Source organism: Euleptes europaea, chromosome 8, assembly GCF_029931775.1.
Source record: "Euleptes europaea isolate rEulEur1 chromosome 8, rEulEur1.hap1, whole genome shotgun sequence".
NCBI lineage: Eukaryota > Metazoa > Chordata > Lepidosauria > Squamata > Sphaerodactylidae > Euleptes > Euleptes europaea.
Genome location: NC_079319.1, coordinates 68729208 through 68750011, shown reverse-complemented (window position 1 = coordinate 68750011; position 20804 = coordinate 68729208). Strand labels below are relative to the sequence as shown.

General features: G+C 42.4%; 1 protein-coding gene across 1 annotated transcript in view; it reads right to left on the bottom strand.

The window, feature by feature from the left end:
- Positions 1-1669: 1669 nt before the first annotated feature.
- Positions 1670-20804, bottom strand: part of NFATC1 (nuclear factor of activated T cells 1) — a 148417-nt gene continuing 129282 nt past the window's right edge. Inside the window, exon 9 of the mRNA XM_056854090.1 lies at positions 1670-1771. Coding sequence (XP_056710068.1) covers positions 1769-1771 — 3 coding nt within the window. The 3' untranslated portion in view covers positions 1670-1768. The remainder of the gene's footprint in view (positions 1772-20804) is intronic.

Below are 20804 nucleotides of genomic sequence, written 5' to 3'. Positions count from 1 at the left end.
TAAGTACAGGGTAAATACATGTTGCTAAGGAGCTGAGAGACAACAGCCAATCTGGAGATTGAGTAACATAATAATATTTACATACAGCCATATTATATATTCTTATGTTTTTCACAGTAATGTGCAAAAGTTACAAATATGGCTTTTTGTTTGTTATAAAGGAAGTAAGACATAATTGTACAGAGTAATAATTCTAAATGGTTAGGACTGTTTCACCTTTTTGTGAAACCTGTTGAGTTTGTATAAACTGTACACTGCACTTAATTTGTCACCACCTTAGAAAGGGAGGTGTAGTTCACACATCTTTCCTAAGGCACAATATTCACGTTAAATGCTTTAAAAACGAAGCCATGCTTTCTTGCTGCTTATGAGAAATAATATGCTGTTGCTAGCTATATAGTATACTTGTCGGTGATACAAAATACAACGTTAAAGGCTACAGTGCATGCCAAGTCCTATATCCAAAGCTAAATCAGAAAACATATTATACAGCGCTGCATATCAAAACATTTGGTTTTGGTAATATTTGTGGTACATGTAGGAGAGACTTATAAGGCTTCAGTGGAATAATAATCTTATAATTCAACAAATATTTTACATTCTTTGATAACAGTATATACAATTGCTTTAACTCATCCTTTGTCATTTGGTAATTATTAATACATATGTCATATGCATCCATCTTGACTGTCTAAAGTGCTTGCTTATCAGCATGAGGAAAGAAAATGCATACTTGTCTTAATAGAACACCCACAACGCAGAAATAGCAAGAAGCGTTGCTTGGGATGTGGACTGCATTCTCAGAAGCAGAAATTTATGGCTGAATTCCAAGCCTTCACAAGGCAACCAGGTATACCTGCCATATATAAATACATATATACGCATATATGTTAGTTTGTACATGCATACACATACATTGTTTGAGGAAGAGCCCGATATCAATGATTTTGTCCATCAACCTTTTTGTTTTTGTGCTATTCATTTGTGCTGTGTTTATTTGAAGCCAAATTGGAGCCAAAATATCAGCATGCTAATACAATAATAATCCTGCGATTCATGAGCACTGACCTTGGGGAGGCTGAAGAATATACAGCTGAGATGACTATCTGGATTTTAAAAAATGCAACAGGAATAAGGCAACAAGGTGTAAAACATAGTTCAAGGGGGGAAAGAAGAAGAAATCCTGGCATTTAGACATGTATTTTACTTTCAACAAACAAAAATATTTTTTTTACATACCGGCAGTTTTTTTTTAAACACATTAATTTCTAATACATGATGTATAGCTTCTGTGCCTAGAAATACTTTAGATGGCAGCAAATTCAAAGCTGCCGGTAAAATGTCCTGATACCACATGCTAACAAAATAAGGCACTTCAAGGATCGTTGTCTAGTAGAGCCCAAGGGAGGGGGAATAGATTCTGCAGCCAGTGATTCACTGTGGTGTCACTTTTCCTGTTTCAACCCACGAAACATGCCACCTCGTTTCCTCCATTTTCCTTGAGATGATTTTCTCTAAAGAAGGCTTTTTTTTTTTCTGGTTGAAGCCAGCCAGCAAATTTCTTTTGAGACGTATTATACGCGCGCGCACACGAAAGAGGCAACCGTCAGTTCCAAACGTTCAAGAAACTGGAAGAGCCGAGCGGTACCGGGGATTATCTTCAGTATCCGAAGCCGATGTCTCAGCTAAGCTTAAAACAGCAAGCATTTCTAGATGGCCAGCTACGAATGGACGTTGGTGCTGGAGAGATCGTTCCTTATTATTTCATTTACTGCAAAGGAGAAGACAACACAAACAGAAAAATTATTCCAGTGTATTCTTACCTCACTCTCTTCTGCTGAAAGATACATTGAAAGACAGTTATGTTTTGCCAGTTTCTTTCTGGGGCGCTAAATATAAAACCCCTGTGAGTAGCAGAGCAGGGCTCACCTATGTGCCAAAGTACAGACCCACACCGAAGGAATCAGCATGCTAATTAATGGGCGAAATCACGGTTTCCATGAGAAAAATCACTTCCCTTGGCTTTGTTGTATTACATCTACTAGATTCCACCTCTCTAATTTTGTTATGTACAAAAATATTTAGGTTGGCTCTGAAGACAAAAGTGATAAGCAAGAAGAAGTCTAAAGGAGAACCGATGTACTGCACGTAAACTACTCACACAGTTACAAGCACCACACACAAAGTTGCAGGGTCCTGACCTTAATGCCTGAAAATTGCTATGGCTCTGTTAGATAAGGTTGCAGATGTGGATATTTCTACTGCAGGAGAGTTGCTAATAGAAGGAAAGAGCCAAAACCAATGCAGGCACTTAGAAATAGTAGCTGTTACCCGCATTCCTTCCACAATAGCCAACAGCACCCTTTTCCTTATCAATAAACATCTGAGGGTGAACCAACAGGTTCAAAAATTCATACTGGGCATTTCAAGGAAGTCCTAAACATGGGTCGTTTATGCATGGGTACTTTCACTCACATTCACCCCTGACTGTCTCAGTTGTTCCTTGGAGTTATGCCTGAGTTTTCCCTCCATTAGAGACGACCTCGCTACCATCCCTCACAAATCCTGGACCTTCCAGTTCCTCTGTTAACCTGATTCTTCCCTGTCCCGGGTGAAATCTCCGTGCATAAGGCAAAGTGCAAGACAAGCAAGCTTAGTTTTGCTCACAGCCAATTACAAAGCAGCATGTCCAGAGGTGGGGATTCAAATACTTCCTGCTTCCTCTGAGCTCTTTCTGAGCAGAAGAAAGGCTTTTTAAAAATAGAGGCTTGGATTTCTCCCCCTCTTTTTTTCAGATTGCTCTGTTTTTGTTTTTTCTTCTTAAAATGCTTTTTTATGCAGCAATTGGGTTTGGGGGGACTTTTCTCTCACTACAGCCAATTACGAAGCAGCATTTCAAGGGGCAGGGATTCAAATACTTCGTGATTTGAGCTTGGAGACTGCTGGTGCATAGACTCCCAACAGGAAAGTGTGGGTCCAGTGAGCAACGAACCTCAGGTAAAACTCCCATGCATAAACGACCATGGTCTATAAACTAAGGATTGAGCAGTGGGGTCTGGCAGTACAGTGTTTTTGTTAGTTGTGATTATTCTTTCATCCCCCCCCCCCAACTATAGACTGTTAGGCTGTGCAGTTTCCCACACTTCAGTGATGTCCATTTATCGCTTGTGATTTTTGGCAGATGGACAGGAAATGACTGAACCTGGCAGAGGCCATCCACCGCGAACTGCACAACATCCCTTCTATTTCCAACCCGCCTCCCGGTGGCCCCTGCCACGGCTTGATTTACATTCAGATAGACAAAATGTCATCAGTAAGGCTGTCACCACTCTGGAGCTTTCCGAACATCACAGAGAAGGGGAAACACATGCCCACGTCATGGAACCAGCCTGGAGAAGCCCAAGTTTCCCTTAGCCTGCGGGCTGCTGGTCGTTCCTGCCTAGATAACTCCATGTGTTTGTCCGAGCGAGGGCCCTGCCGATCAAAGGTAAACTTCCTGCAGCTCTTAGCTGCTGAACTCAGATTCATGACACATTTTGTCTTAGGACAGCAACTTAAATCATTGTTTGGAATGGGCAGCACCTGCTACCACTTTAAATGTTATATCTGAGAAAAGCTATGAAGTTGTGCCTTCTCCTCCAGAACTATAAGGCAGCAGGAAAATGTCTCAAACAGACACGAGTGTTTTCCCACCCCCAACCCATTTCTTTTAGGAACAGTAATGCAAATAGCTATGTAATACAACATTGCTGTCTCAAAGGTCTAGCTGGTTGTGTCACCAGTACTTAGGGTTGCCAGCTCCAGGTTGGGAGATTTTGGGGGTGGAGCCTGAGAAAGGCAGGGTTTGGAAAGGGGAGGGACTTCAATGGGGTATAATGCCATAGAGTCCACCTTCCAAAGCAGCCATTTTCTCCAGGTGAACCGATCTCTATCACCTGGAGATAGGGTTGCCAGGTTCCTCTTCGCAACTGGCGGGAGGTTTTTTGGGCGGAGTCTGAGGAGAACTGGGCTTGGGCAGGGGAGGGACTGCAATGCCATAGAGTCCAATTGCCAAAGCGGCCATTTTCTCCAGGTGAACTGATTTCTATCAGCTGGAGATCAGTTGTAATAGCAGGAGATCTCCAGCTAGTACTTGGTGGTTGAGCAAGGAGGAGTAATTGTAACAAGCACACAAGCCAGAAAAGTCTGTGATTCAAAGCTGAGTATATTCAAGGTAATGATGGTAAAGCAACATATGTAACTTAAACATGCATAATTGCATCAATATGTATGCACCTGGTGGTTGGCAACCCTAAGTGGGGGAGGGGAAGATGAGATGTCTCCCACAAGTCCTTGTGGGTCTTCCACTTGTTTTAATATATTCTAGGAATATCTATTTGTATTTGCATAGTATCTATACACTGAAGTTTCCAGTGGCTTTTACAATGGCTGTTTTGGCTTTATAAGACCTTTCTGAGAATGGGACAAGATTTATTTTACAGATGAAGTAACTCAGGAATATAGGGAGACACCTGACATGCTAAAACTATGTAGCCAGTTTGTGACCAAACTGCAATTCAAGGCAGAAACTTCCGTTTGCAATACCTAGACTGAACCACCCCTGTAGACAAGTAGAATCTATTCCTTTCTACCCGTTCAGATAGCTTTTTGCTTAAAAAAAATGTTTTCTGGTGAAGTTACCAATTACACCCACTGTTTCCCAACATGCCCTCCACTTCTCAAATTTGTCAAACTGATAGTTTCCATCTTTATATTCACCTTTTCCACTGACATCATGATTTTTTTTTTAAAGCCCAAACAGAGTTATGAAAGGCAGGTTCATCAGGTGACCACACTACCTGCCAGAGGTTTGAAAAAGCGTCTTTTCCTTCGCTAAACACATCAGATGCCACTGCAACAGGATGTGGCAAACTGTTGCACCACAATTTAGTTTAATAAGGAGCTTTTCTTCCTATATTTAACTTTAAAGTGACCTTGCCATGGAAACTTTTAACTAAATAATATTACTGACACAACAACACTTTGAGTCTCCATTTTTAAAAAATAAGGAGGAAGGCTCAGCAGGAGATATTTAGCAATAAGAATGTTAACAATTTGTTATGCCACAGTCGAAGCTTGAAAATGAAGAAGAGTTGTTTTTTACATGCTGACTTTCTCTACTTTTTAAGGAGAATCAAACCGGCTTACATTCTCCTTCCCTTCCCAACCGGCTTACATTCTCCTTCCCTTCCTCTCCCCACAACAGACACCTTGTGAGGTAGGTGAGGCTGAGAGAGTTCAGAGAGAACTGTGACTAGCCCAAGGTCACCCAGCAGGCTTCATGTGGAGGAGTGGGGAATTGAACCCGGTTCTCCAGATTAGAGTTGCACTGCTTCTAACCACTATACCACACTGGCTCTCAAAGGCAAACTTTGCTGACATTGTGCTTTCCTCCCCACTATGTTAAACTGGTTGTTCCTTGGAAGAAACAATCTGCCCTTTCCTTTGCTATATAAAACTCATGGTATAATCCTAGTCCTCCCTGAGGGAAAAGGCAAACTTCATATTAGTGTTAACGTAGCAGAGTAAAGGCCAAGTGTCTTCCTCAGCCCTAAAGCCCTTTCACCCTAGATATTATACCTTTGCTAATCCTACGTTCTTCCATGCCAAAGAAATACAAGTGAAATTATAGTAGCTATACTGGCAAAACAGAAAGTAAGGGATGCTTAAGCAATGATAACAAGCCCACAAACTGCAATGGTGAATGCTCTAGTGCATAAAAGAATGTGAGTTCAGATTTCCTGTGACTTTACAATGTTCTACATCATTTGCAAGTGCAAGTTAAGGACCAGAGATGCCAAGCAGAAACTGTAAAAGAGGAGAGGAGCTAGGAATTTTGAAGAATGCTGAAGCTGCAATTTCAGGAGCCAAGATTCATATCCTATCGAAGCCTGGCCTTTAAACTGGAGTCTTAGTTTTTTTGAAAGGGCTAAAACAAAGTTCAAATCAATGAGATAGTGTACTATGCAGTCTTAAGTGCTCCTACACCAGAGTACTATTATACATCACAAAGTGACTGTAAGGAATATGCATATAGGTAGTAGACTTACCGGGCATTCCTGAGATGCCGGCATGTGGGGACGGCAGGGAAGAGGCGCAGCTGCGCCGGCTCCTAAGCCGTTTCCCATACGCCACCAGGATGAAAAAAGCCTTTTAATTTTTTTTCCCGTTTTCAACGGGGCTAAAAGCCCCGTTAAAAACAGCGAGGCTGCGCCTGCTAAAAAACAGGAGCAGTAATGCCATCCTAGCCACCAGCGTCCAAGGCTGAAAGGGCATAGGGGGCTGCCTAACAGCAGCTCCACCCCTTGCCCTGGGAACCTCCCCCTCGCCGGCGCGGCAATTCTCCACCGGAGAGACTGCACTGGCGGAGGGGCGAGGCACAGCTCCGCGGTGCTCGGGCGCCGATGGAACTGCCCTCGCCACCAGCGTAAGTGCGTCTTGTTGCGGGATTAGACACACTTATGCTGGAGGCGAGGTCACACCTCTTCCGAAGAGGACTCACCCCCTCCTCAGGATTGCACGGTTATGAGCCTATACCTTTCTACTTATCCCTGAATAATCAGCAAAGGCAGAATACAGCCCATAATGAACTGCTTGGTAAAGCCCATATTGAACTCCTCAGGCTCCGCCCCAAAAACCTCCCACTGGTGGCGGAGGGACTTGGCAACCCTAGTATCCTAGAGAGCGCCAAACCAGATGTATATAAACAGAGTTGTGTATATTGGATGTTCCAACTTCTAATCAAATGTCAGGCTTCTGTATTTATATATTCATACATAGTGTTCTCCTGATTTGGCTCTGACCCACATAATACAGGTGTTAGTTTTTAAGTTGCCACAGGCTTGTTGCTGTTTTTACTGTATTTACAACTAAATACAAACATGAATACAATTCTGGATTTTGTCACGTTTCCATACTTTATTCCAGTTTCATAACAGGTCTTGCAAAATTTCACCAAATCAACTAGCAATGTGGTGATAGTGGAGAAAATGAAGTGAAAGGAAGCCAGAATCTGCATTTATGTACTTCGTTTGTAGGAGAAGAATTGGCTTTTATATGCCAACTTTCTCTACTGCTTAAGAAAGAATCAAACCTGCTTACAATCACTTTCCCTTCCCCTCCCCACAACAGACATCCTGAGAGGTAGTTGGGGCTGAGGGAGCTCTAAGAGAGCTGTGATTAGCCCAAGATCACCCAGCTGGCTACATGTGTAGGAGTGGGGAAACAAATCCAGTTCACCAGACTGGCCTTCGCCGCTCATGTGGAGGAGTGGGGAATCAAACCCGGTTCTGCAGATTAGAGCCCACCCCTCCAAACCACAACTCTTATCCACTACACCAATCTGGCTCTCCTCACTTTGTACCTCATTGTCTCCCCGATGGAAACCCAAACCGGCTTATATCATTCTCCAATAGGGTTGCCAGGACCCTCTTCACCACTGGCGGGATATTTTGGGGGGCAGAGCCTGAAGAGGGCGGGGTTTGGGGAGGGGAAGAACTTCAATGCCATAGAGTCCAATTGCCAAAGCGGCCATTTTCTCCAGGTGAACTCATTTCTATTGGCTAGAGATTAGTTGTAATAGTAGGAGATCTCCAGCTAGTACCTAGAGGTTGGCAACCCTATTCACCAACATATCCTCACAACAATCCTGAAAGGTAGGTTACACTAAGAGTATGTGACTTGCCCAAGGTCCCTGAGCCAGCTTCCATGGTAGAGGGAGGATCCTGGGTCTCCCAGATATTAGTCCACCATTCTAAATCACTATACCACACTGGTTCTCAGTCACAAACTAGGCAAAAATGTTTACGTTGCTCGGCCTTTAAAGAAATAACAACCTCATAACTCAGTCTGCTATTTAACCATATGTCTGCCTAGCATGTTTGAACCATGGGGGGAAGGAGGAGAAACCCGCAGTCAATAATTTGTTTCCTTGCACCCAATTTAGCTTTTAGAGAACCACCTGAAATAGGTACTGGTGGCTTTATATATAGTCACTGTTAAAAACAATGGGAACATTGGCCCCTACCCAGACTTTCTAGTCATTCTGATTTAGAAATGTCATCTCTAAATAAAATCTAGGCAGTCCCAAGCTATCACACCTTCTTCATTAATGGCCCAATAGAAGACATAGGTCATTTATGCATGGGTACTTTCACTCACGTTTGCCCCCGGTGTGTCTCAGTTGTTCCTTGGAGTTATGCATCAGTTTTCCGTCCATTAGAGATGACGTCGCGGCCAGCCCTCACAAATCCCGGGACTCCCTGTTTCTCTGTTAACCTGATTCTTCCCTCTCCCCTGAGCTCAGCCCAGGTGAAATCCCTGAGCATAAGGCAAAACGTGGGCCATGCAAGCTTGGGTTCTCTCACAGCCAATTACAAAGCAGCATGTAAAGAGGAAGGGATTCAAATGCTTCCTGCTTCCTTGGAGCTCTTTCTCAGCGGAAGAAAGGCTTTTTAATAGCGAGGCTTGGATCTCTCCCCCCCCCCCGCTTTCAGATTGCCCCTTTTTTTGTTTTAAAATGCTTTTTAATGCAGCAATTGGGTTTTGGAGGGGGGATTTTCTCTAACAATAAGCTCTACAAAGTAAACCAATTACAAAGCATTTCAAGGGGCGGGGACTTGATTTGAGTTTGGAGCCTGCTGGTGCATAGATTCCCAACAGGAAAATGTGGGTCCAGCAAGCAACAAACCTCAGGTAAAACTCCCATGCATAAACGACCATACTCTGCAAACTCTGTATTGGAAATTCTCTCATTCATCCATAGTGCCCAAGTTTGGTGTGTGTGTGGGGGGGGTAGGGGTGGGGGAATGGCACGAACCTTTCTAAGTGTCATTATTACAGAACAAAGAGAGGTGCACTGTACATTGCTAACATCCTGTTGCAAACCATGCAGGGGGAGCATCTGCAAAGGTCTCCTCAAGCAGGACACTCCCCCTTTGATTATTGCTTAGCAGTGGCAACCAGGGAATGCCGGCCCTTGCCCCCCAATTGAAGGTGACAATACAGAAATTCAGTAAGCTCAGACTTTTGCATTCTGTTCTTACTACTTTGGGACCAATGTTCCAAAGTCATTTAAAATACAGTGTTGGCGTTCACTGGGAAATGTCTTGTAAATTCCATTTTCGAAATGCACGTTTCAGGTGAACTAACACATCGCTTTTTATTTTCGATCTTTAGTGTCTATCAAGCCTTGCATCGCAGACAATCTATTGAACCGTGAATACGTTTAATGAAAAATAAGTTCACTGGCGGTATCTCATAACAGTGGACATTCAGGTATGAAACTGTGTCAATAGGGTACTTAACTACACTCGTGCCATCTGATCTTGCTAGATCTGAATGTCCTCAGTGCCACTGAATAGGCCATAATAGATTGTAAACCTCTTCTCAGAGAGATAAAAATGCTTCCTGCTTTTTACAACACCACGTACATGACAACCTGTCAAACAGACCATAAAAATTACAGCTGTGGTGTAAAAGGACATTTAATACCAAGAGTGCTACATGATTCAGCTCACTGGGCTACATTTTCATTTAAATTATACTTGTGTGGGTCATTTGTAACTTCTGTCCATGGTCTTCTCCACGCTAGGCCTAGCACTGTTTTTTTTAAAAAGTTACCTGTACCATGGTGTTCTAAACTCATTGCATTCTCTCAGGCGTAATGCTATGAAATAAAGAAAGTGAAATGTCAAAATGATGGCTACGGTTGCCAACCTTCAGGTGATGGCTGGCGATCTCCCGCTATTACAACTGAACTCCAGCTGATAAGAGATCAGTTCACCTGGAGAAAATGGCCGCTTTGGCAATTGGACTCTATGGCATTGAAGTCCCTCCCTTCCCCAAACCCCTCCCACCGGTGGCGAAGAGGGACCTGGCAGTCCAATACCTTGCAATACAGTCCAACACCTTGCAAGGGTGTTGCGTGGCTGAAAGAACTAATAAGACACTAGTTTTCCACCTCCTTCTTTCAGCTTGCTATAAACGTGGTAAGAAATGCAGAGAAATTGGATCACGTACAGACTATCTGTTGTATAGGAAAGTACATGAGCATTGTCCCTCCACCTAACAGAGTTCCAACTTATCCTGTTATACATTGTTCCAATCTTTCCCGGCTCCCCCCATCCCCTGGGATCTTTTGCAGGGCTTGGTCTCAAAGCTTATCATGGGGTGGGGGAGGAATCATAAATTTAGACAAACGTGTGCAACTGTACAACAGTTGGAGTTCTCCCAATAGTCAACCAGTAAAAACCTAGAAAACTCCCCTAAGATAAATCACTTTAAAATGGTATTATATCATAATTGCACTAGAGACCTGTAGCCAAAGATTTGGCTGGTTATTTCAAAACTTGTATACTCAGCCTTCTGAATCTCTGCTGTTTCTGGTTATGCACAACTCTTTCCTCTGTCCGTTCTCTTTCCCAGTTTTTCTTTCCCTCAGTTTTCTTTTAAGACTGCATTTCGTTTTTTATTTATTGGCATTCCTAACTAGAGTTTTTAAATCTAAATTGTGACTTTTTATATGATTTTATTATTGTTTGATTTATATTGTTTTTAATTTTAAAAAATAATTGTTATATTGTAAGCCGCCTCGAGTTCCGCAAGGGAGAAAGGAGACTTTCGCACATGCCGAATAATGCACTTTCAATCCGCTTTCAATGTACTTTGCAGCTGGATTTTACTGTGTGAAATGGCAAAATCCACTTGCAAACAATTGTTAAAGTGCATTGAAAGTGGATTGAAAGTGCATTATTAAAGGTCAAGCGTTTATTTGTATAGCCATAGGCTGTTACAAAGTATCCTAAAATATTTACAAAATTCTAAAAAAGAACTGATTAAAATTAGTTACAGGATAAAAGTAAAACAACAGTTATTACACAATCACAACTCTATAATCATACAATAAAAGTGAAAAAATCCTTTAAAACTAAAACTGCTCTCACTTGCTATGCCTTGAGGGCTCTTATCTTCTTAGCAGCCAGGGCAAATTGAGGCATTCTATGAGTCACATGTGCATCAGAGTCTGATAGTAGGAAAATCAGTTTTTCGCTTTCAGAACAGAAGTTTGCTCCATTCAAAATCCCATCCAGAAATTTAGCTCTGGGCTCCCTATACAACGGCATAATAAGACATAATAGAATATATCCTCCAGAGACGGTATTCCACAGATGCATATACATTGTTCCTTTGGCTTTTGGCTATACCGACCTAACAAAAAGGCCGAAGGCATGGACTGAAATCGTAAGGCAGTAGAGACCTCTCTGAGACTCTGAACTAAGTGAATTATTCATAGGGTTGCCAGGTCCCTTTTCACCAGTGGTGGGAGGTTTTTGGGGTGGAGCCTGAGGAGGGCGGGGTTTGGGGAGGGGAGGGACTTCAATGCCATAGACTCCAATTGCCAAAGTGGCCGTTTTCTCCAGGTGAACTCATCTATATCAGCTGGAGATCAGTTGTAATAGCAGGAGATCTACAGCTATTACCTGGAGGTTGGCAACCCTAATTATTCAGTATGTGTGAAAGCGCAGTAATAAAAGTTTCAAATAAATAAACAAATGCCCCACATTGACCTTTTCCTTTTTGACATTCTTTTGGATCACTTCTTGTTACAACATTCATGGTGCTTCAGTGCTTCCCTTGGTCTGTAGCCTTCTCATAGTGCAATCCTAAACAGATTTAGGATTTAGAAGGGTATAACCCTGATTAGGATTGCACTGTTTGACACTTTACCTCTTTCTTTCCTGTTCTGCTACTTTTATGTTTCCTCTTTAGACTTCTCTGCCTGCCCTGCTCCTCGCTAAAAGCTAAGCAGGTCAGTCAATGGCCGCACCCATGGTATCTTGGCCAATCACTGCCAAAGCCAGTGTGGTGTAGTGGTTACAGTTTTGGACTAGGACCTGGAAGACCCAGGTTCGAAATCCCACTCTCCCATGGAAGCTGACTGGCTGACCTTGAGCCAGTCACACACTATCAGCCTAACCTGCCTCACAGGGTTGTTGTAAGGATAAAATGGAGCAGGGAAGCTGCTTTGGGGTCCCCACTGGGCAGAAAGATGGGGTAGAAACAAATAAATCTAAATCTATTATCACAAATGTGATAAAATCTCCATGTGCATTACAATATAAATGTATATTGCCAGGGTTTCCCTAATACGCAGCGTTCTTTTTATGTAACAGAGTGCATAGAAGAATATTACATAACCGTAAAAAATAACGATCTTGTTAGGAATGCTGTTCTAAAATCAGTAACATCTCTGTCATGGATGGAAACTAGCAATATTTAATCCCTGAAGAACAAAAGCTGTATAGTACAAGAGATTATTCTAAAAGCCATATAGTTTAAAAAGAAAAGAAAAGAACAATAATAAACTAACCAATAACAAAAAAAAAAAGTTTATGGAACAGTGGAAAATATAACTACACATTCCATGAAGACACTGGATCGTGTCTAAAGCTTCATTTATTTTTCTCCCTTTAATCACAATAAGCCACTACTACAGGGCATGCTATTCTGGGAACAGGAGAACAGGCCGTTGAAATAAGTGAGTAATAAAAGATGATCCTCCCATATGCCAATGGTGTTTTGGAAGTGATGTTTGGTAGTAATTCAAGTGGAATAATTTTCCTATCCCTTTCTTTGTGGGGCTGATAAATCTCAATCGTGGAATCAGATGACTGTGGAAAGGGCTTCGGGTGGCACGTTCTTGCTGTCTGTGTTTCAGAAGAAATGCAAAGTCTCTTCTGCAAAAGGCTTTAGGAAGGGACAGGTGATTTATGGGGATGGGGGCCCTATCACCTAACTGTATCGCTTGTTTAAATGCATTTATTATTAACAGTTTTTTCAAATGAGATTTTGCAGCCTGGTTTTATTTGGTTGGAAGTTTTCTCAAACAGTAGGGTTGCCAACCTCCAGGTGGTACTAAACAATAAATTATGCAAACATAAATAGTTTTTAGTGCCAAGTGAAAAGTGCAAATATAACACACAGACAAATACAAGTATACTGTCAATCAGCAAACAAAGACAATTATATACACAAACTTAGCTCTTAACTGGAGCCACCATATAAATCTTTTTCAGTTGTCTTATTGGTCCCGTAGGACTCTCTCTGTCATGCAGTCTTTGAAATTAACAAGATGACTGCAAAGGATGAAACGCGGTCCGGATTAGCTTGACGTTTTCACCGCCGCTCTGGCGGCTTCATCAGCAACCGTTGTATTTCTAGAGACAATGTTCCTCAGTACAACGAAAATTATCCTCACAACAGTGATTCTACTCAAATGCGCTTACTGAGCTGTTCTGCTCCAAGCTCCAAGCTGCTTCTCAGATCAGTTCACCTGGAGAAAATGGCCACTTTGGCATGTGGACTCTATGGCATTGAAATCCCTCCTCTCTCCAAACCCTGACCTCCTCAGGCTCTGCCCCAAAAATCTCCAGGTAATTCCCAACCCGGAGCTGGCAACCTGATCAAATACTGAAGATGTGGTATGGTATAACATAGTTCATTCTAGTGTGGAAATGCCCTGGAGGGTTAGCCGGGGGAAATTCTGCAACGGAGCTCCATGAAAACTAGATGCAGTAACCACTTGACTGAGACAAGGCAAGGTTCCTATCCCTAATCAGGCTTGTGGCCAGATTTATCAGCTCAGAGTGTATGAGCTTCTCTGGCTTTATATTTTCTACCCAACACACTTGAAAAAGTTGCAAAAGTTGGATTCACTTTGCTGTAAATGGGGGCCAGGATATTTAACCAATGGAAGATGTCAGGGTCCCCAAACGCAGCACCTCTTGACCGCTTTGTGTCCTTCTCATGACTACATTGACTTGGCCTGTAAATAGTTGACAGAAGAATAACACTTGTCGTGAAAACGAAACAAAGACACCCCCCCGCAAAAAACAGCAAAAGTGAAAAGCAATTTCAGAGGATTTCAGAGTTCTTTTAAAAGCGAGAATTACCCCAGCAATTTTAATTAAAAGAAATTAAAAGTGACGACCGACCCCGTCAACTCCCACATTCATTGATGCACATCTCAGAGGAGGAGAAATAAGAAAAAAGCCACATCTTAACCAAAAATATGTATTTACATTCCTATAGCACAAGTAACAGAAACAAAAGCCTAGGCTCGTGTTCAAAGTTTACACAGAATTTCCGCACCATGAAAAAAAGTAAGAAGAAGCAAACACAGTGTGATCATATGTTAAATAAAATTGCTGATACATAGAATTAAGGAGAGGAAATGGTGAGCACAATCATAAGGAGTGAAAAAGGGGTGGGGGAGGGGAGCCCAATGTCTCAGTGCTCCCTTTTATTTCCTAGTGGATTGGATCCTGCCTAAACTTTCTGCCCTCGCAAAAGAGGGGGGTCTTTGCCAATTCCTGACTCCTGTGACAGATTTCCAGTTCTCTTCAAGCTACCCCTGGGGTTCCCCCATCCTCAGGAATAGCACTTGGGGGGGCATTTTAGCAGCAGGGGAGAGGTGATGAAGTTGGGCTTCTGCGGACAGAAATCCTTCTGTGGAAAAAAGTAGTTGGGGATCTATGCCTGTATTTATTAATATGGCTAGCTTTCCATTTATGTGGTTGCCAGCAATGGATAGCTTAAATCAGTGATGGACAGTGAAGACGTATGGCCTAGATCTGACCAAGTAGCTCAACGATATTTCATTTGATGTTTGACAAAACTTTTGCCCAACTATGTGCTCCATAACTGTGAATCCTTTCTCACTAGGTGGATATAATTTCACCAAACATCCTTTAAACTGTGAAGGGCCCATTTTAGGGCTGCCAACCTCCAGGTAGTAGCTGGAGATCTCCTGCTATTACAACTGATCTCCAACAGATAGAGATCAGTTCACCTGGAAAAAAAAGGCTGCTTTGGCAATTGGACTCTATGGCATTGAAGTCCCTCCCCTCCCCAAACCTCGCCCTCTTCAGGCTCTGCCCCAAAAACCTCCAACCAGTGGCAAAGAGGGACCTGGCAACCCTAGCCCATTTGGGGTTTGTGTTTTCTCTTGTCTGAGCTCCTGTTTGGAGAATACTGGGCTCTAAAAAGAAAAGTTGGCATCCTTGGTATAAATGAAGTGCCTTCTCTGATGCTGAATGTATGTGTGCTTCTAAGCTAATTGTATGTATTAAAAAATTGACCTCCAGCAGTACTGGCTCACCATAATTCATTCCAGGCAACACCTTATTTAAAGTTATGCATAAAACCAGTAGCCATAGAATAAGATAGCAATTAGGTGCAAGATAGCAATCAGGTGTCAGAAGCACATCTACCCATCCACCCTGTTGCCCCACATCTATTGCTTCTATGAATCATGAAATCTGCCTTAGGTACTGATGATGTACTAGTCTGTAGCTGATTTTAATAAAAAGCAAATGTGACTGAGGAAGAGAGGACCAGGTTAATGCAGGTCTTAACCACATCACAACTGGGTGACGTAGAGTTATCAACAGAAAATATTATCAACTGAGACGCATCATTGCCCCTCCAGCAGTTGTGATTTTTGGTCATCATATCTTTAGATGCCAATGCACTTTAAAAGTTATGTTCCACTTGATTATCCTGAAATGGTGCTCTAATGTGATTGATTTGTTGGATTTCAATGCTGCTTTCTACTGAAAACTGAGGTTGAGAAACCCTTCAAGCTTCGTTCTGTGCATGTCACACCTAGGTAAGATATTTAAGACTTGGAGAAGAATTAGCTTTATTAGAGAATGATTGCTAGAATATTTTACTATTTTATCAATTTTAATGTGATAATTTTAACCAGGGGTTGCTTTTATTAACCATACACCTTTATATGTATGGGCAGTCTGTGATTCTGCAGTGCAAAACTATTGTGTCTGGAAATTTTGATGTGTTGGCACGTGATTGGTCAGTCGACCGTATTAATAAACTTGACTTGACTTGAGCATTTCTGGAATCTCCGAGGCCACATAGATGACAGGATTGTACTTGGCTTAAACAATACCTCAGCTGCAGAGATTGATAAATGGCTTCTAAAAGTGGTGGACTTGTGGAAGATTGTACTCCTGTTGATGGCCCCAAACTGCCATCTTCTCCTGTTAACTAGGGTAATGTATAAGTTCCTTTTTTCATTCATTTCTGATAAAACCTGGCCTTAATTTCAGAAGTCTTACAAAATGTCAAGCCAAATAGGGTACTTATTGATCAATCCCAAGCCTACCTACTGTTCCTTATAGTGTGACTATATGAAATATCTCTGACATCTAAGGGCATGCCCACATGGGACTGGATATTCTGAATCAATGCATCAGAGCCCTGAAAGCCATTTATTGCATATGGGACAACTGTCACATGCTAAGTACAGTACACAAGCACATTAGGTGTAGGCCAGAAACCAGAGACAAACAAAAAATGCACATAGAAAATGAGATGTCTGGGAAAAATTGATATAGCTCAGCCTTCTCCCTGACATGCTACTTTTCTATCTACAGGGAACCATTTCTATGCAGCAATATTCAACTACGTGATCAACTACCACCTAGGGGGACCATAGGGTTGCCAACCTCCAGGTATTAGCTGGTGATCTCCTGCTATTACAACTGATCTCCAGCCGCTAGAGATCAGATCACCTGGAGAAAATGGCCACTTTGGCAATTGAACTCTATGACATTGAAATCCCTCCCTTCCCCAAACCCTGCCCTTTTCAGGCTCCGCCCCAAAAACCTCCTACTAGTTGTGAAGTGGGACCTGGCAAACCTAATACACAAACATGTACAGCCCACAGTGATTCTCGTAGCCCATGCAGCAACCAGGGTCATTACAGGGAAATGGTGGAATGGCATACTTCACACAAAGAAAGGGCAACACAAAATCTTGATGTTGTTGAACTGGGAAAAGGAGTCTTTCCTGTGTGGACATTGCCTGAGTAGTTTCTTTCCTTTCATGGTTCAAATTGATTCACGATGGTTATGCCAGCAGGCATGCTGCTGTTCCTGATACAAAACTGTTGTGGGAGCAGAATTTAAATAATATAACTTAGAATTGCAGGATTTTTAAATAATTGACACTTTGTGGTTAAAATAAAACCAGATGGAATTAAGTGTAGCTCATAGTATGGTCAAGGGCACGTCATCTTACTTGCAAACATCTGGTGTCAATGATAGGTTCACACCAATCCTTGTTACATGACACTTGGGGATATCACTTGTCAGCAGACATTTTGTACCCACCAGCACAAACACTCAAATGTTTACAGATTTCCTGTTTTCACTTAAAGTTCTTGACTTTTACTAGGAAGACATGACATTCTGAAGGCCAAATAACTGCACTGTTAGCCTAATCCTATTCATGTTTACTCAGTTCAATCAAGTTGAGCGAGCCTTTCTCTAAAGCAAGTACAGTAGCAAAAACACAGTTCCAATCTACTCCCCGCTAATCAGACTTCAAATGGAATAATGTGTCCAGTTATGGTGCTACCTTTAAGAAAGATTTAGACAAATTGAAATGGGTCCACCAGAGGAAGGCAACAAAGATGGTCAGGGTTGAAAAACACATCCTATGAGGAAAGGCTGAAGGAACTGTGCACTTTTAGCCTGGAAAAGACTGAGGGAGAGAAGACATGATTGTTCAAATACCTGAAGGACTATGACATGGAAGTGGGCAAAGTCTTGTTTTCTTCTGTTCCTTAGGGCAAGATTAGATTTAATGTGCTTCCATTATAGGAGGGATGGTAGCTTTCTCTCATTGGAGGTCTTCAACCAGAGGCTAGACAGCCATCTTTTAGCTTGCATCTTCCTTCATTGAGCAGGGGACTGGGCAATTTAGCTTAAAAGACTCCTTCCAACTCTTTCATTCTTCACTATGACTCTAGGATTGTGGCTTATATGTTGGCAGTCAGTTCCTTCAAAAGATAGTTTGCATATTGCTTATTATTTCAACCAAGTTACCATCCTACCTATAATTTGAAAGTCCAGCTACCATTACTCCTCTGCAAGGGGGTCCCTGGGAGGGGCCAATCTTGAAAAGAAGAAAGGTATAAAGAATAATAGAAGTAAAAGAAGAAAGGGAGATGGTTTGACTGCCTTTATGGTTTGGGGACTAGAAACGGCCAGTCTGTGGCCAACCACTAGCTGACCCTACCGGTCTGCCTTTTAGTTTAAAATGGAAGGTGTCTGTGTCACAGAAAATTAAGGGTATTGCAGAGTAGGATTTACAATGACAGGGTTATAGCATAAATTTCCAACCAGTTTTTTACTCCTTGGTTAAGGAAACGTTACTGTTGGGTAGGTGGGAAAGGGGGATATAGTGGACATGTGTTCATACATAGCAAAATCCAGATTGCTCATGCAAACCTACTCCCTCAACATGCCCATTAGTATGATAGATACCCTAGAAGATTTCTGTTTGGTGGAGAGGGGTCATAGTCTGCTGAAAGAGTTGAAGAATTGGAAACTAGCTTCACAGCATTCCTTCACTGGCAGCCATGGCAAGGCATTTGAGACCAGATTTTCAAAAGGATCTTCCGGGGAAGACCCACTGAAGGAGATGAGGCAGAACTCTTTCAAAGTGAAAGCTGCAAGATATACCTTTCCCCCTCTGATCTACCTAAAATTCTGGAATTACTCAAACACTTTGTACATAGAAAAATAAGAAGTAGAGTTAGTTTTTATACCCCGCTTTTTCTCTACCTTAAGGAGACTCAAAACAGTTTACAATCGCCTTCCCTCCCCACCCCCCAAAACAGGCACCTTGTAAGGTAGGTGGGGCTGAGAGAGTTCTGAGAGAACTGTGAATGCCCCAAGATCACCCAGCAGGTTTCATGTGGAGGAGTGGGGAAACCAACCTGGTTCTCCATGTTAGAGTCTGCCACTCATGTGGAGAAGCAAGGAATCAAACCCAGTTCTCCAGATAAGAGTCTGCCACTCTTAAACACTACACCTACACCCATGGCCAGCAGTAGAACGAATCAAGGGCATAGGTTACTTTGGCTCATCCTAGAGTCTCCAATCATATTATTCAATCTACCTCTCCCTAACCCCAAGTAGGAAGATCATTCATTTTCAAATCTACTTCAAAAGCTGAAGCCACTCAAAACATTTTGCATGCGCCTTTAAAGCAATCACTAGCAACCTGCCATTCCAGTATTCTCAAACCTCCGAAGAAACACCTCATTGTATTGGTATCTGGAAGATTACACTGTGTCATCCTGGCTAGGGGTTGTGCTTCTGCAGTACATAAAGCTTTATGGGAAACTCCAAGTACTCTGGTCAATCATGAGGCAATTTAAGCAATAAAAGAACTGTATGAATATAGAACATAACGAGGGCAGCTTTTAAAATAGAAGATGTGCAACAAACAAAACCGACTGCCCAGATCAGAGTTGCAGCACTAAGCAAGGGCCACTGGACATAGTTAAGGGAATTTAATTCCATGCATAATGAAAGCACCCAAACTCAAAACTATGGGCATTTGCAGTGGTTTTCATGGGGCTTTCTCAGGGATAATACCCAGCCTTTTCAGTATCTATACATAAACTGCTGCAGAGTAAATGATATAACACAGAGAAAGAAGAGCCTTCAGCGATGTATAATGGAGCATATGTGTTCATGCACAGACAGTTTAGAGAACCTCGATGACAAAACAGAGGCGTTACAAGGAATACATTAGGGTTGCCAGGTCCCTTTTTACCAGTGGCAGGTTTTTGTGGCAGAGCCTGAGGAGGGCGGGGTTTGGGGAGGGACTTCAAAAAGGGTTGAAAGCCTGCAGGTGGTGACTGGAGATCTCCCACCTGGAGGTGGGAGTCTAGGTTTGCCTCTCCTCTCCAAACCTCGTTCTCCTCAAGCTCCGCCCCCAAAATCTCCAGGTATTTCCCAACCCGGAGCTGGCAACCTTACTTAAATGTCCTAGAGTCCAATTGCCAAAGTGGCAATTTTCTCTCGGTGAACTGATCTCTATCGGCTGGAGATCAGCTGGAACAGCAGGAGATCTCCAGCTAGTACCTGGAGGTTGCCAACCCTAGACTACATCAATGTTTTTCCTGTGTGACATGCTGGTAGATATGTTCATCTGCTTAAGTTTCTGATACTTCAGCACACACTCCCCAAATATCTTTAAGATTCCTCCACGTTCATGAGGACTAGGGGTATACGCTTCAAAGCTGAATGAGAAAGAATTGAGATTTACAACTGAAAGTGTCTTGGAATCCAGTCACAACTGAAGAGGCAAGGCCGTCGTCTCTGTGTTACTAAAGTCTGCAGCAGAAACTTCAAGGCAGCATATAAAAAATAAAATCGGTGATACAGGAATGTCTTAAACTATTGCTGGTGGTGGAAAGTGCCGTCAAGTCGCAGCCAGCTTGTGGCAACCCTAAGGGTTTTTCAAGGCAGGAGACGAACAGAGGTGGTTTGCCATTTCCTGCCTCTGTGTAGCATCCCTGGTCTTCCTTGGTTGTTTCCCATCCAAATACTAACCGGGGCCAACCCTACTTAGCTTTTGAGATCTGATGAGATCGGGCCGGCCTGGGCCATCCAGGTCAGGGCCTTAACTTTTTGTTAATCTGGCCCTTTCTGGAAATAGTTTCAACTTTTTTTTAAAAAAAAGCTGGTTTGTTATAACGCTTTGATTGCAAAACTTTCACTGTGCCACACCTTTCACAAGACAGCCTTAAATTATTATCTGAAGTAGCTTCCATTTACATGCAAATTTCTGAAATATTTTCATTGCTACCTGTTTTGGAAAGAAATGTTAAGAACAATGGAAACCTAGCAGCGGGGGGGGGGGGGGGGGAGAGAAGTGGTTTC